Source organism: Ammodytes marinus (genome assembly GCF_949987685.1).
Source record: "Ammodytes marinus genome assembly, chromosome: 7".
Lineage (NCBI taxonomy): Eukaryota > Metazoa > Chordata > Actinopteri > Uranoscopiformes > Ammodytidae > Ammodytes > Ammodytes marinus.
Genome location: NC_137211.1, coordinates 30,448,709 through 30,465,436, shown reverse-complemented (window position 1 = coordinate 30,465,436; position 16,728 = coordinate 30,448,709). Strand labels below are relative to the sequence as shown.

Below are 16,728 nucleotides of genomic sequence, written 5' to 3'. Positions count from 1 at the left end.
TGTGAATTTATGGAATTATTTGATTGAACTTTCAAAGTAAGGTTGGAAAAAGAAAATTGACCTAAAACCGAGCAGTGACCTCATCGCTATACGTTGGCCATTTCACCAATACATTGTATTAATACCCATAACTCTTGATTTCTATTCATACCCATACATAACTGTTATATAAAAAATAGCATTCTTTGCACCAATGGTCTCGTTTGCAGTTACAGGTAAAATAAGACTGTTTCAGAAATATGTTTAAGTTCCTCGTAGCACCTTTAATATTGGATTTCTATTAACATTTTTAGCTGCTGACAATGGCAGCTATTTTGCTATGTTGGCAGCAGGTTGACATGAATGTGTTTCTTCCAGAGGGGAGATAATGCTGGGTGAATTGTTTGTTGTTTGTTGTCAGTGATAGTGTCTAGTTGCCGTTTTTCTTTCATTTTCTTGAAACCAATAACTACTCGACATTCATTTTGAGGATATGAATGTTTTCAATATATTAACATAAAAAACTAACGAAAAATATTGTTTCTCAGTTAGGCAACAGAGCACACAGCATAGCAACATCATGCAAAATGACAAATATAACCATACAGTAAATACAAACTGCTAGGGGCAACCATAATGCAGTGGTTGATTTAATGCCACCTGGTGGCTGATCTACGAAACAACCCAAAGCACTGTCCCCTTTTTCTTCCTTTATTTGAAACTAAACTAAACTCTTTTTATGACGCTTCTTTGATGTATGTGTCCCCCTTCCCCCGACTGATGGTGTGTGATACTTTATTTAAAAATATGGCCAACATGAACTCTATCAATGATAAGATGTATTAAAACTGCATTGGTGGAATTGGGCAATTTTAACTGTGGTCAAATTGACCCCAATAATAAAAAAACACTAATTAAAAGGGAATCAGAAAACATTGATATGAGGTCATGGGGAACAAACTGATTGACAAAGTCAAGAAGAATTGGAAAGGTAGAGTAAAGCACCTTTGAGATATGACACAAAGTTAACCTCCGGGATCAAAGTGAGCCCAGCCCGGAGGATGAGGGATACATATACACTCGACTCGGCCCTACCTGTATAGTGTTAGCCTCATAGCATAGTTGCCTAAATCATATTTACTCTACTCTACTTTTACTCTACATCTACTCTACTCTACATCTACTTTACCCTACTCTATAACCCTTAAAATATGACTTAGGCAATTATGCTATTAGGCTAACCAAAAGTAGATGTAGAACAGAGTAAATGTAGAATAGAGTAAATGTAGAGTAAAAGTATAGTAGTAAATATGATTTAGGCAATTATGCTATGAGGCTAACGATAGGCTTATTTATTAGTTAGGATATAAAACCCAAACCTGAAATTATATTAATTGCCTATTAAGTATCATATGTCCTTAGTATTGCCTCTTTCAATGACCTGCCACAGAAACACCTCTCTAGATGGGGCAACATGTTACTATGTGACTGGTACATCAATTTTACAAGATACAATAAATGTATTGAAATCTGTATTCATGTCTTTTTGGTAACATGCTGTTGTTTCAAATCTTTTTCTGGTATACTTAATAGTAGGGAAGTATCGGAATTGGAACGCAGGGAAAGTCTCAGGCCAAACTTTATTGCTGACAAACATGACACACAAGCTTTACACTTTTTGTATTGACCTATAAACCAATCCTCTGTGGTGCAGTGTATGGTCAGCCGATGAGTAAACATTATCCATCTATTTCAGGAACCCGAATGCTTCACAAGATGCTCATGAGGTCACGTGTGTTGTGTTTTTTGTTAAACAAGAACTTAAGGATGAACCCACAGTTATTTGTTGTTTTGGAAACAGTTGCAGCCAGCACGTTTCAAACGTTCTGGGTGTCTTATCTTAGACAAGGTTCTTGGCTTTCACTGAAATGTTTTTGATTACAGTTGTTGTTGACAGTCAACAGGAGGCACATCGGAAAGCATGTGATTTTTTGTGTGTGGACAATACAAAGGTTCCTCCGTACACCGTCCCTTCAAGCGTATGCAGAAATACTGTATGCTTTACACACTAAATGCACTCAATGAACTAAAAAGAATCCTGCTGCTGCTGCTGCTGCTGCACTTCCTTTTGTTGTCTAAGGGAAGTTAGATATGGCCATATGGTTTGGGTTGTGAAATTCTCAAGTCTTTTGAAGAAAAAAAACTTAAAGCCAAAACAAGAAAATTACCAGAATTGGAATAAGATGTGCAACTTGCTCTTGCCTGGAGACAGATTTGTGCTCTTGAGTTTCCAGTAAAGAAGGGTCCTGACTCTTTGGTTCCATTGATTCATTTCCAGAATGAGGGCGAGTAGGACTTCCGCACTACTACTGTCATATGTAGCGCTATTTTTACCATCAACAGGGACCCCTATGGAAGCTGTGACTTCCCAGTAGCACAGACAACTGTGGCCTCTTGGAAAGGAATGCGTCCTACACCCAATTGGGTACGCCTCCCATTACGAACTGCCTACTTCCTTGTGTAGCCCTGTATATACTGCCTGTATTACCTGCTGTCAGCACACACTGCACCTGGTTGGAAGAATAGAGTGACAGAAGAAAGAAGAGATACACTAGTTTTAGGAACAAAAGATAGTGGTGGAGTACAGTTGTTCAGGAGATTTCTGGATCCCCATCATGTCTTTGTCCAAGCCCCAGGAGCAGTTGGCCTACGAGCTGAGCTGCCCCATCTGCCTCCAGCTGTACTCTGACCCTGTGGTTCTCCCGTGTGGACACAACTATTGTCGGGCCTGTATCTGCAAGACTTCTGACAACAGCCCCAAAAACGACCAGACTCCTCCACGCTGCCCGGAGTGCCGCGAGGAGTACCAGGGCCTGGAGTCCCTTCAGAAGAACTTCAAGCTCTGCAGCATCATCGAGGGTTACCGAGCCACTGGCACCGAGCCCCACATGGACAGGCAGCCAAACGAGGACAAGCTCCCTGAAAGGATGGTCGTTTACTGCGACCACTGCTTAGATAGCCAGTCCCTGGCCGTGAAGACCTGCCTGAAGTGCGAGGTGTCCCTGTGTTCCAGACACCTCAAGAGGCACCAGGAGAAGGAGTCCTTCAGGGCGCACACGGTGGTGGACCCCCAGGTTGAGCCTCTGGGGTTGAAGGGCTGCGCCGTCCACCCAAACAACCCCCTGGAATACTTTTGCTCCAACGACATGACTCTGCTGTGCACCAGCTGCTTCATGGAGGGCCATCACAAGAACCACGACGTCCTCACCTTCAGCGTGGCCGAAGAGGAGATGAGGCGAGCGCTGGAGAGCCGCACCAAGGTATGGTTTGGTTGTTTCCATTCACACTAGCCAGACCTGTCACAGTTGTATATCATTACAGCTGATCACGTTCTTGCTAATATGCTAATGTAAAAAACACAGGGTATTACAGAGGCGTGTACAGGGAGGGTGCATAGGGGGGGAACCGACCCAGCCCCTTTTAGCGCAAAGTGCCTTTTTATAAATCTTCATTCAAACCAGTGTATTTAACCGTTCGGCTAATGGGACCTCCCCACTTGCCTCAAGGTCATACATGGGGCATTTGAGTTCAGGTGACCTTTTGGGAAACAATTTATCTTTTTCTTGTACATCAGAAGGGGATTAAGCATGCATAACCATATTGAACCAAAACTAACATTCACCCAAATATCTGGGGGCTGTCGGCACGCACACATGAGACTCCCGACCATGTTGGGGCCAACTCTTGTTCATTCAAGAACTATGCCATTTGGTATGTGTTACAAGGATATTAGGGATAATTGATTTAACCCATTGATGACTATTGTAATCTAGGATAATCTAGGATTAAGGACATGTCCTCAATGCCTGAGGGTTTTCTGAAAAAAATAGTATGAATTGTCAAGTCTACCAAAACCTTAATATCTAAGCCTGTGTAGCACATAGAAACATGAAATAAAATACATTTAAAAGTTAAGGTTCACAGGTTTTATTTAAACATGCTCCCTTAGCGCTTACAAACCAACACATTTTTCTAAAAATCGTCAAAATTAGATGGGGGAGAAAAAAAAAGAATAAATAATATAAAATATTTAAAAATAATGTGCTAAATGAGGTTATAATCCTGCTTCCTTTTAGCATGGATAGTAGTGACTGAGTATGCAGTGGAGGGATAAAGATAGACAGATATAGGAAGGAGAAGATAGCTTTATTTTATTATTTAGTTCAGTTATCACTGGCACCATAAATCCAACTTCCCAGTACAACTGGAACGCAGACTGACTCCTGCTGTCAGGAGCCGATCAGCTGGTCCAAACGGCTGTATACCACGGAGATGAAAACGAAACTGAAACTTAACTATCGCCTGGCTGGGCTGAATTTGAGTTGGAGCAGCAAAATATAGCCTAAATTCATAAATATTGTTAATAAATAGATGCAATGTGTTGTGTGATTTTCGTCAGTAGCCTATAGTAGACCTTGATTCTGCGCTCCGAATGCCACTAACTGTTCTGTAATACACTATCGCCGACACAGCTGGCTTTTTTATTATTATTTATTTATTCATTTTTTGATTGGCGTGATTTTCGGCAAACCACACATTTTTTGGGTGGTCACGTGGTCTTAAAAAATCAACAAAACCCACCTCATGTGTATTTGAACCAATGTTGGTGCATTCTATGTTGTGCACGCCATGAAAATTAGATAAAGTAACAATGCTGCATGACGCAGCATCATGAGATACAATGCATCGCACAGCAGCCGTCATCAATGGTTAATTGGTAACCTAGAGATTTAAGTATTTTAGTCAGTGTACAGCAGATAAGCCGAGCATATTAAATGTGAAATGCCGCTACTGGGAAGGATCCAATTTAATATATGTGTTATCAATAATAATTCATTTTAACTTGTGTTTAGATCAAAATGTACTTTTCAGGAAATTCCTATTTTTACGATCAAATTACATTGTTCTTTACAGGACACTTTAAATAACATCGTTACCAAAATGAGCACTGCAATAATACCAAAGCTTCACATTGTGCCCCTGGGCATAACTACTGTACTGTGACAACACAAGAGATTAGGATCAAGTAGCAGGGCGGCTGTCTGGAACACTGCCAGCAGACCTGGGGAACTGCTAAATGGCAAGACGATCAAACTTGTCTGACTATAGAGAAAGGCGTAATGACAGACAGACGAGTTCTCATTTCCAGGTGACTTCATTCTAATGATTTCATGTGTTGACTGAGTGATTGTTTGTGGCTTGTTCCAAAAATAGTACATCCAGTCCTTCCAGATGTTCTTCTTAACTATGGTAAAATGTAAATGGACTTGACTTACAGTAAGGCAAGGCAAGGCAAGTTTATTTATATAGCACAATTCAAACACAAGGCCACTCAAAGTGCAGTAGGCTATAGAGTGCTTTTTAGCCGATTTTCTCAGTCCCAAAGCGCTTTACATTTCTTACCACATTCACCCATTCAAACACCAATGGCAGTAGCTGCCATCTAAGGCGCTCTCTGAACCATCGGGAGCAATGTGGGGTTCAGTGTCTTGCCCAGGGACACTTTGACATGTGGCGGGTAGGCAGGGGATTGAACCTCTGACCCTGCACTCCAGAGGACGACCTCCCTACCCGCTTCACCACTGCCGCCCCAACTGTACTAAGTCTTTAACAAATATATCCTTAATGCATGATACGTGTGTATTGCAGGTGGTGTCCAGCAGGCTGCAGGTGACAGAGGGTCTCCTACAGAAGACAGCAGAGGACCAAGGAGAATCTGAAGCTGTAGGAGACAAACTGGTCAACAAGGCCATCACTCTCATGGAGAGTATGGCTGCACTAGTAGACAGGTAACGTCTGTTCCTCCACTTGATTCTGACTGTAAAACTAATGCTGTGTCACTGAGCAGAGGCACTGATAAAAAGCACGTTTTCCCCTCCAGAGTCTCCCTCTTAACATAGTCTTAACATAGACATACACAAACAGTTTTCTGCCAAACAGGTTTATTCCTTTCACATTAGATGTTTTGTCTTTGTCCGTTCTCAGCTCATGGTTTTGATGTGATCATTGCACACAGAGCAGGATTTAAAGGTGGAGTCAGTGATTCTGGAGAATGCTTGTTGTCACGATCACCTTGAGTCAATATCTCACGATCCACAAACTGTCTGTACTGTGTGTGCGTGCTGAAAATAAACCTGGTGTTACTACACAGCCTAGGCTCTGTTCACTGGTGTGTAAACCAAGGGTATAAACAAAGGGGGCCCATAGTAGCTATAGCAACCAGCCTGTTTACAGAGCCCAGGCTGTGTATTTACCAGAGGTGGGGGTAAGTCACTAATGTGCAAGTCACAAGCAAGTCTCAAGTCATAACCTTCAAGTCTCAAGCAAGTCCAAGTCACTGTGGTGAGAATCAAGCAAGTCACAAGTCAAGTCATACAAAAATCATATGATCTAACCCAGTTTCTACATTTAAAAGACCTGAATTCCACAGTTCTCTTCTTCATACCGTCATCGACAACATCATCCTTGAACTACAATTGAATTATTCTTGGTCTGACCGAGGGGTCTTCAACTAAAATTGAAATGGGTCCAGTTGACAACATTTTCTTACAGCAAAGGTCCGAATCTCATAATGTCTGCATCCAATAGCGACCCCTTATCTATCACATATGATCAACACCGCACATTTCCTTTTCTTTCAACCACATTTAGGCTACTTTCAATTTCCAAGTAGCTTACTTTTAACATGGAAAACAAGAAAGGCAAATAGTAACAGATAGGCCTATTTTTTATAGTTTTGTGTAAGTATAGGCTATAGGAACAGACACTTAATGCCCATAATGCATTTAAAATAAAACAGGGCAATGATCTGCGCTATTTTATGGCAGGATCACATTTTGATTTATCCTGATTCTTTTGCTTTGGGGGGCGAACTGTCATAACGGGCAGTTTGCTGTGAACTGTGAGCTAGTGGATTGTGAGGGAATATTCACTGATTTTGACAAACTGTGATTTTGACAACAAGCCTTCTCCATATTTGCTGACTACACCTTTAACTACAAACTTAATCAGAATCTGCTGACGTCCTCTGGATTGTTTGTTTCTATTTCTAAGCCATTGTTAATCTGATCTGATAAAACCACCACAGTCCTGATGAAGCAGATTAGCTGAGTTTTGACGGTAAAACTCTTATATAATAATATGTAAGGATGGTTTCATCTGTAATCCAACACTGATTGAGTGTATATAGAGTTTAGAGTTACAGTTACAGTGGATATCTGCACATGTGTAAAGGTTCACTACTTCAACTCCCAAGAAAACAACCATAATATGTCACACAAAATGTATTATTTTCTGTAATTAGTGAATAATAAATCACGCACTCCTAATGCACATCATTAGTGAGATGATGTGCTTTCACAAGAAGAAGATGGGTAAACTGTAAACTGTGTATTTACATGATGGTTCAACTGGGATTGGTTTATCTATCTAGCCTGGAAATCCAGACCCTGATATCTTGAACGATAGAGGGTCTGGCGACGATCAATTGTAATTTCCAAGTCAATGGGCGGCTCCTACTCGTGCATTTCAAATGCCACTGCACGCAGTTGGATAGCACTACAACCAATCAGAGCGATGCACAAGGCGACGTAAGCCCCTTTCGTTTAGCGAACAGCTGTTAAACTGTTAAATTAAACGTTTGCCGTTGTCGGTCGGCAAAATATAACATCCCACTTACTTGCTAATGAAAGATTTGAGTGCCGTCTTCCAAATCGTTAAGGGTCGAGGCCAAAGCAGTCTCAAACTCACACAACATATCCGCTGCCATCTCTGATGTTTACTATCACGGCTTCAAACGTCGCATGCACGTCACTGTCGTCATCCGGTTACGTCCTCCCCAGAGTACCATATAAGGGGCTCTGGCGCGCCCGCCAGATTTCTGGCTTTCTTGATAAGCTTCAACGGAGCGTGTCCAGACCAACACGCGCAGCAAATTTAATTTGCCAGCGCCTAGTGGCAGGTCTGGGAATGCCAGGCTATTATCTATCCCCTCTGGTATGTAAATCACAAGTTAAAGCAGCTCTGAGTAACATTTAAATATCTTTTAAACAGCCTCATGTTTCCTCTCATAATCATAAATTACCTTTAACAGCAAACATCAGTGCAAAGAAAGACGTTTTTATATTGTTTTTATTACTGCGTTTGGTCTGGTCGCACACACAGTCCGATTTTCGGTTCACGCGTGCACAGGGCTGCCAAGTTTCACCAAAAGTTTGGAGTGAGATTTTTTGGCCGAGGGACCCAAAACCGTGTCCTCTTTCCCACCCAATCATTTTTGCTAGTGTCCTGCAAGTTTACATATTGTTCATAATAAATCAGAAATAAAAGACAATTGGAAAATGTGATAAAACATCAAAAATCTTATTAAAATAAACGAATTCATGAATTGCAAAGTCGTAGGACAGGTTTTAATTAAACATTGGGTGTGGACATATTGTAAGTGGGAGTCTGGGGGTCCCCCCCAGAAAATTTTGAGCATTAAACACTTAATTTCCTGCATTCTGGTGAATTTTTATGAAGCAATGTGTGCCTTTTCTGCATTCATTTTTATGTAAAGTAAAAGAGAACATTCACGGTTTCGCTGACACAAATTTAATTGAATAGCCTACAATGCATGTGTAGTGCTTTCAAATATCTCCTGTAGCCTATTGTTAAAACATTTGGTTAAACTGTAATAAAGGTCATTATTCTATGTATTCAACATTGTATGGGTTATCCAATTATCCAATTTCAATTCACCATTATTATATTAAATCTATGACACTTGATGTCTTCTCAGAACATATTTTTCCCACAGTAACCTCTAAGCTTAGTTACTCAATACATTCATTCAATTAATGTTGACAACATTTTAGAACAAAAATGTGTTGGTGTGTCAACCAGCCCAATAACATAATGCAAAACAAGCTTGAATATATCAAGTGAAGTGACTGATTTGAATTAAGGTGTTCTTACTTCTTTGTTCATTTAATACCAGCGTCCTTGTTGTCATTAATTTTCCATATCATTTGAACAAAGGGCGGGACTGGGAGGCGGCGGGCTTTTATTAGTTTTGTAGTGTAACGCAGGGGGGCGTGGCCGTGGTGGTTTGCCAAGTGGCTGCTGCGGCTACGGGCTGCACACGGCCATGGACCTATAAAGAAACCGCGCGTGCAGAAAGCATGGCAGAAAGAGGATGTCACGGAACTCAGTCCGTTTAGCTTTTCAAAATAAGACTTTCAAAGTAAAAGTACCAAAAAAAGAAAAATTACGGGGATTCATTTCTCTGCGTGAGAAATTGGAGGTGTGGCGTGCAGTGTTGTGCCTGAACGCGTTCAATGAACGATCGTTCATGAACTCGTTCATATTGGGGGCGAACGTGAACTGAACGTATGTATTTCTGCCTCATGAACGTTTTTGCGAACACGTTCATTCTAGCCTCAGGCTCTACCTCTTCTTCGTATGATTGTTACCTAGCTCAGATTGTGTTTGTGTTAATAAGTATGTCAACACATCTTCTGGACTTTGTTGTTAACAGTAGGCCCTACACTGCAGTTTAGAATGGTCTCCTTGAGGGTTTTACTAGTTTAAGTTGTAGGCTAATTTGGTTGTAGAACCTGCATGGTATATTTTTCAGTATTGCTTTCTTTGAATGACATTTCATGTGAATTGTTTCCAGGTTTGGAAAATTATAAAAATGGAAAAACATTTGCACCTAAACCGTTTTAATAATGCTTCATTAAAAAGATCATTCAAACAGCAACTTTTTCCTCATGTTTTTGAGTATATACTGTAGGGGTAAAAGCTGCAGCTGGCTTCTAGTGTGGACTGAATGTTATTGAAATAATTTCTGTCTGTGGTTTTATGGAATGTGGCAATTATTTAGAAAAATAATAGCCTGCAGCAACATATTTAAAAAAAAGAACTATGAACTAGTTCATTTTTGAACTGTGAACTTAGTTCAGAATTTTGAATGATGAACTATGAACTGAACTAGTTCATTTTAAAGGGTGTGAACTGAACTTTGAACTAGTTCACGTAGAAAAAGAACTTTCCCAACACTGGTGGCGTGTGAACTGGTTGATATGCGTGTGTCTCACGGCCAAAGCGTGAGACTTGGCCGCTCTGCGCGTGCATGCTCTATGGTCACATATCCGTATTGGTCGCAGATTTCAGTGTGGCGCAGCAATGTGATATGAGAAGCCTTTCCCTCCGGGGGCCTCATTTATAAAGCTTGCGGCGCACAAAAACTTTGCGTAGACGGGAAGAAATTTGCGGGAAAATGTGCGGTGGCAAACGTTGGTATTTATAAAGACATTATTTGCGGAGAAGTGTGCGTATTCCCACACCAACTTTCGACCATGCGTAGAGCTACCGCAAGGTTTTCCTGACTCGGGCAATCAGCGACACTCAATGGCAACACCACGAAATAAAGCTCAGTCATCAGAAAAACACAGACAAATTATGCTTGGCACCCAATATATTTAGTCAGTAAAATATATAAGCTTACCTATAGTTGTGAATATATGGCTACTGTAGTCTATGGCATGCAGTTGTGATGTAGGTTGAATTACTTATCAAGTAGCCTAGGTCTACATGCTTTGGTTGTATTTTATAAGTTGAATCTTATAGCGCTACTTTATAATAATATCCTATACGTCGGGAGGTGTTTCCGTGAGTGGCCAGCGGGAGAGCAAATTTTAAGAGGTGTGTAAAAAGTAGTTTTGTACAAAGTTAAGCCCAACAGATATTAATTAAAACTGTAATTTCGTTAGATAAAATCATATTATGAATTTAGCAAATCATTACACACATCTCTTTCCCATAACAATTCACCCTGGGAGATATAACTATAATCTGACGTTGGAAATGTGTGGATCTCACAGGAGATAAACAATTCTCTCGAATTGACTATAGGCATTATTTCACTTGTCACACCATATTTTATATAGGCCTACATATAGGACTACAGGTAGGCCTACGCTAATACGTGATATTGCATACAGTACAAAGTTGGGCGAAACTGCTTTACAAAGACTACAACGACTGTGCCAATCAGGATATGTGATAAGCGCGCGGGTGTGTATGTGTGTGTGCCAGTTTCTGCAGCACATGCACGACGTCACAGGCTTTCTTCCTTCACAGTCGCTTTCTTTGCGGCCGGTTGCCTCCCTTTTTTCCTCATGTCAGTCAAAATTCCGTGCTTATCATATTCAGGAGCTATTTAGCATTCGCCATGTATGGTAGATTGTGGGATGAAACTGGGAGGTGAAGTGGGAGGACACGGGGTGGAGATCGTCTGCGCACAATTCACCGCAGGTGGGTATTTATAAAGGGAAGATTGCGTGCAACTGTGCGCCGCACAGTTTTATAAATCTGAATTTTTTTTTGCGCAGCACATTTTTGGCTTTCTGCGGACGCAATGTTTTAGGATGGTTTCTACGCACACCATTATAAATGAGGCCCCAGGTGAGGGAAGGGGAGCGGGAGCTTTGTTTGAGACAGTTATTTGTTGTCATAATGACTGATAACGGGGCTGAACCATCAAAGAAAAGAAAGAAAATGCAATGAAGAAAAGCTAAAAGGGAGAGTGATAGGCGGTCGGGAGGGCGTTGCCAAGCAACGTATACACAATTTCACGGGAGTGAATTAGACTGCAGTGTTTACTCCTAAATGAATGAGCGGTAGCCTACTAAAACACAGTTTACTTTGCCTCACCAGCATCATCAGATGACCATTATTCATCTGAAATAGTCATTATTTACAACAACATAAACACATTACCTCATCGTGATCCATACTAACTGCCTCTCTCGTTCATTCGCTTTGTGTGAGGACACGTAATCTTTCAGCTCCGTGAGAGGTGACACTGCATCAACTCATTGCAATCAGGTGTGTGTAGCACTGACTGGCATTAGTTGATGCTGTGTCACTAACCACTCTCACGGAGCCGAAAAGAGTCCGGTGCCCTCACACTTTCAACACACGGACATGCACTATATTACTTCCTGATCATTTGAATCTCGCACGCCCGGCACGAGCTAGAAAACAGCTTCACGACTGGCGTCGTAAAAATACTACCGCTTTTGTCCAAAGGGGCCGCCAACGTGCCATGTTACTCGTAGTGGCTTTAAAGGTGCAGTCAGCCTTTCTGGAGAATGCTTGTTGTTAAAATAACTTTTTGTTAAAATCAGTGAATTTAATTTTTCCTTTATTTATCCTCGAAAGATCAATAGAGGGTCCCTCATTTACAATGATGTCGAGTAATATCTCCTCACTGGCCACTATGAGTAGTTTGTGTGGGCTGAAAAAAAATCAAGTGCTATTACGCAGCCTATTCCCTGTAAACAATGTATTCCCCGATCTTGAGAAAAAGTGATTTTGACAACAAGCATTCTCCAGAATCACAGACTCCACCTTTAAGCATACACTCAGTGAGACTATTCGTAGAGGCCCTCTGTTTCATAGTATGCAATGGATGATTTGCAGCAGTCTTCAGGGGCCTATTTCAGGTAGCTGGTTTTACATACTCTGAGTTTAATCCTCTGAGTTGGTCAACTCAGAGCGCAGGGTTGATGAGTAACTCTGGATTTTCGGTTACAGAACGGTGGATCAGCGTTGGGTCAATCAACTCTGAGCGTGTTCACTCTGGGTGGAGCGTGTGCATAAAAGCCATCGTCAATGGATCGCTGATAATATGATTCACCATGGAAACAGAAGAAACAAATGCGTGATCCTCCCACTTCTCCACTTCTCAAAAAAAAAAAAAAAACTTCTCCGCTACTCCCACTGGAGTTAGAAATATTAACGAATGAGTTTATGGAGAAGAATGAACGGGGATATTGTCAGTCACATATCTCTGATCTAATCTCCTCGGCAATTCAGAAAAAAACAGAGCAATCATTTCGCTTCCGTATGAGTAGCCATAGTCTATTTTAAAAAGTTACGCATATCAGCAGTAAAGTAATAAAGCTGGCGCGGCACAGCATTTCTGACAGTGTTTTATATTCGCTGTATAATATGTTGGGAAGCTAGCCCACTGTACAGTAAACAGACTATCGCTTCTTTTAAATGGGGGAGTGAAAGACATTAACGTCTGACACATAAGGTGACAGTTTCCATTGAAGAGCCTTATTGATTTATTACCAGATCCATTTTCCTCAAGTGATCACAGTTTAAATTATTATGTCATTTTTATATTCATATTAGGCTATTTAACGAGGCTCGTCTGTGACTTTAGGATCGCACAAGTGAACAGTAACAATCGCGTGCAGCCGCAGCGTTACATGAATCCACCTGACATAAATCTGTTCAGTGGCACAGACGTTAAAAAGCATACAATACAAATAGGTTTATTAATCTGAATGTAGAGCATGTCACGATGTGTAAGGTGGCCGCCTATATGAACGGACCGAGGGCTGAGAACAAGGCTATAGGCTACTGATCAGATAAATCGGTCAAACGTAAAATCATCAGGAAATGATAAAAACATCCCGATGGAGATTTCTATGGAGTGATTTTGCTTCAAACTGTACAGGGACGCGTGTGACAGTGACACTCTTTCTTCAGTCGGAGCTGCAGCGTAAAATGAAAACAAACTCAGGGTAGGTCTAACCACCTATCCAGCAGGTTAGACCCACGGCGTATGTTGCCGCAGTAACTGACTCTCGGTTGGGCTGAACCTGCTACCTGAAACGGAAAACCCAGAGTTTCCACTAACTCAGAGCGAACAAACTCTGGGTTGCCTCAAAACCAGCTACCTGAAATAGGCCCCAGGCTGGAAGAGCAGGTTGAGGCAGTGGCTGTACCAGATTAGAATGCATGCCAAACATTTTCCCATCATCTGCTGTAATGAATGCAGTCAGTCAACATGTACAGGACTGGCATTCAACCATGTGACCGATCAGATTGTTCAAATGTTGTTATCATGGTTGTGACACAGGACTTTCAAGATTTAGAATGTAAAATATTCTAAAACTACAACACCTATCAGAGCCTGTCTGACTCTAATGTACTCTGCAGAGGTAGAATTTGACAAGAGGTCCTTCAAAGTGACAGCTGCCCCTCATTTCGCCTGTTTTTATTACATTTTACACAATGAAATGTCTGACGGTGTTGACTTACAGTAAAGTGGTCCCATCACTTAGAATCCTTATAAAACATGAATGTGTTGTAGAAAAACAGTTTTTATTGATATGAGAGATTATCTAGTGTTGCTTTTGATGAAAAAAGCTATTTTTAATCATTAACGTACATTTTTAATAGGTTTTATTGCATATGAAAGATTGAAACCTTTTCTGAGGACACACTGTTTTGGACGTCATGAGAAGATAACAGGTGTCATATATTTGATATAATATTGATAAAATTAAATTTAAGGGGATAATTGTGCTCCAGACATTCTATTCTTAATCCCTAATAACATCTACAATTTTAAATATTTTTAGTTTTAAACATGACAGCAGTTACATATGCAAGACGGCCTTTTGTCCCGGTTCTCAAGAATCACTGATATATATACAGTATATATATATACTGTATACACATATTCATACACACAATATTAATTTCCATAACACAATTCAAGTCAACTTTATTGTCAATTTCTGCAATATGTGCCAGACATACTTCATAGGAATCAAAATTAGATTTCCCCCTGACCCAAGGTGCAATAAGTGCAAAAGAATCAAATGAAATAAGTAATATAAATGTGAGTGTATTCCTAGAGAGAAAGATAGAAGCAACACTAGTAGAGAGAAAGACATTGTATGGTAGAATATCAATGATGATGTTTACTGACTGGGTCTCCTTTGGTTGGGCACTGTTGTGTTTTGTGTTTTCAGGTACAGGGAGCGCCTGCATGTGCTGTTGGAGGAGGAGAGAGGCCAGCGCAGGAAAAGCTGGCAGCTCGGACAGAGTGAACTAGAATGGCAACAGCAGCAGTTGGTGGAGGCCCAGCAGAGTGCCTCACAGGCCCTCAATGAGACCGATGCATACATGTTCATACACAGGTACAACACAAATACAATCCACATTATGCTATTTGTATTACAACTTTTTCCAATTTGGCAATATCTAACTTGTTATTGGTACATTAGCATCTCTTTAAAACATCTAGATAGGTGCTTGGTTATCTAGATGTTGGTTAAAGCCAGAGTTAAAAAGGTCATTTAATCTTTACAACATATTAGTGTCCAAACTCTTCATACAGATTTTGGTTACAGACTTTTTTTTTCATTTTATTAATCAAAATATTGTACAGGTTTTAAAAAACGCATTTTCAACATATATTTTAGAATGGAATGTATCATACATCAGACAGCTAACAACATAAACAAATGCCTATACTGTGTCTGGCCTCAAACAGTAAATGTGCAGAAAAAGCCAAGCACACTGCCAGCTGTTACATAGAGATATGCCTGCCTGTGCATTCCATGCAGCCTACTTTGGTCAAGACACGTGATGCCAAGTAACACAGCTTATCACATGGAGATCAACTGAGGTGTTTCTTTGTGTTCTCCATGCAGGTTCATGCAGATTGAAAGTAAGCTTAGAGAAGTGGTCACAGGCTCCATTCCCTGCACCATGCCCTCTAAGGCTCCGCTCAACATGAAGCGTCTCCACGTGGGCCTGAAGACCCAGGACTTCCGCTCAGAGATGGCCCGCCTCCTAGACCACATGCACATCCTCCTCAACCCCCTGGACCTCACCTTCAACATCTGTACGGCCCACCCCAGCCTGCTCGTCTCCAATGACCTGCGCACAGTCAAGTACAGCCCCACCAAGCAGCCCTACGTGGAGCACCCCGAGCGGTTCAGCAGCGCGCCCCAGGCCCTGTGCAGCCAGGGCTTCTCCGGTGGGGAGCACGTGTGGGTGGTGGAGGTGGGGGCCAACACCATGTGGTCGCTGGGCGTGTGTTACAAGAGCATCCCTCGCCGCGGGGACCACAGTCGCCTGGGACACAACTCAGTGTCGTGGCGTCTGCAGTGGAAGAACGGTAAGCTGACGGTGTGCCAGGCCTCCAGCAACGTGGCCCTGGGAGGGACCAGCAATACTCCGCTCAGGGTGGAGGTAGCGCTGGACTATGAGGGGGGCACACTGATGTTCCACAGCACCAAAACACGCAGGGAGCACCTCCACACCTTCAGGGCTGTGTTCAAGGAGCCGCTTTACCCAGCATTCAGTATCCATTCAAACACACCGGAGTCCTGGATCACACTGCAAAGTGGCATGTGATTAGAACTCACAGTATGTTGTTTCAAGCTATAGTGCGGAAATGTCTGTGACCCCCACAAGGAAATTCTGAGTAATTACAACAACACTGTTTGTGCATCTGCATGACATATGCCTTCGGTTATTGCGTATGTATTTTTATCCCTTCTGCAGTATGCTCAGGTTTTTTTTCTAAACAGTAGAACCACCACCTGAAACATTTTGTGGGCGCTTCTTGGGATCTTTCTGGGCTCCTGTGCCAATGTTGGGGGGGGGGGAGGACTTTTTTATTAAGCCTATCAGTTTTTTGGAACTGATAGGCTTAATAATTTTTTTATCAATTCATTTGGCAATGGCTTAAATGTAACCGACATTCATTTATACGAAAAAGTTGGCAAGGCAAGTGAATTAGCCTCCGACTAAAGTTTTTCTGTGTACTTTTGCATTTGCTGCTTTCTTTCAAAAGGAAAGAATAAAAAAAAAATTTAATTAAAAAAA

General features: G+C 41.4%; 1 protein-coding gene across 1 annotated transcript; it reads left to right on the top strand.

Annotated features, from left to right (window-relative positions):
* Window positions 1-2,574: 2,574 nt before the first annotated feature.
* LOC307252820 (E3 ubiquitin/ISG15 ligase TRIM25) lies at window positions 2,575-16,327 on the top strand. Its single transcript, XM_080030622.1, has 4 exons — window positions 2,575-3,299; window positions 5,689-5,828; window positions 14,862-15,029; window positions 15,546-16,327. Exons 1-4 carry the CDS (start codon window positions 2,655-2,657, stop codon window positions 16,252-16,254), a joined length of 1,662 nt encoding a protein of 553 aa, XP_079886748.1. The 5' UTR covers window positions 2,575-2,654; the 3' UTR covers window positions 16,255-16,327.
* The last annotated feature ends 401 nt before the right edge of the window (window positions 16,328-16,728 follow it).

Excerpts from the sequence above, each read along its gene's own strand:
- LOC307252820 (XM_080030622.1), top strand. The coding sequence starts at position 2,655 with ATGTCTTTGTCCAAGCCCCAGGAGCAGTTGGCCTACGAGCTGAGCTGC. Across the intron at positions 5,829-14,861 it reads ATGGCTGCACTAGTAGACAG|GTACAGGGAGCGCCTGCATG; the intron begins GTAACGTCTGTT and ends TTGTGTTTTCAG. Across the intron at positions 15,030-15,545 it reads GCATACATGTTCATACACAG|GTTCATGCAGATTGAAAGTA; the intron begins GTACAACACAAA and ends TTCTCCATGCAG.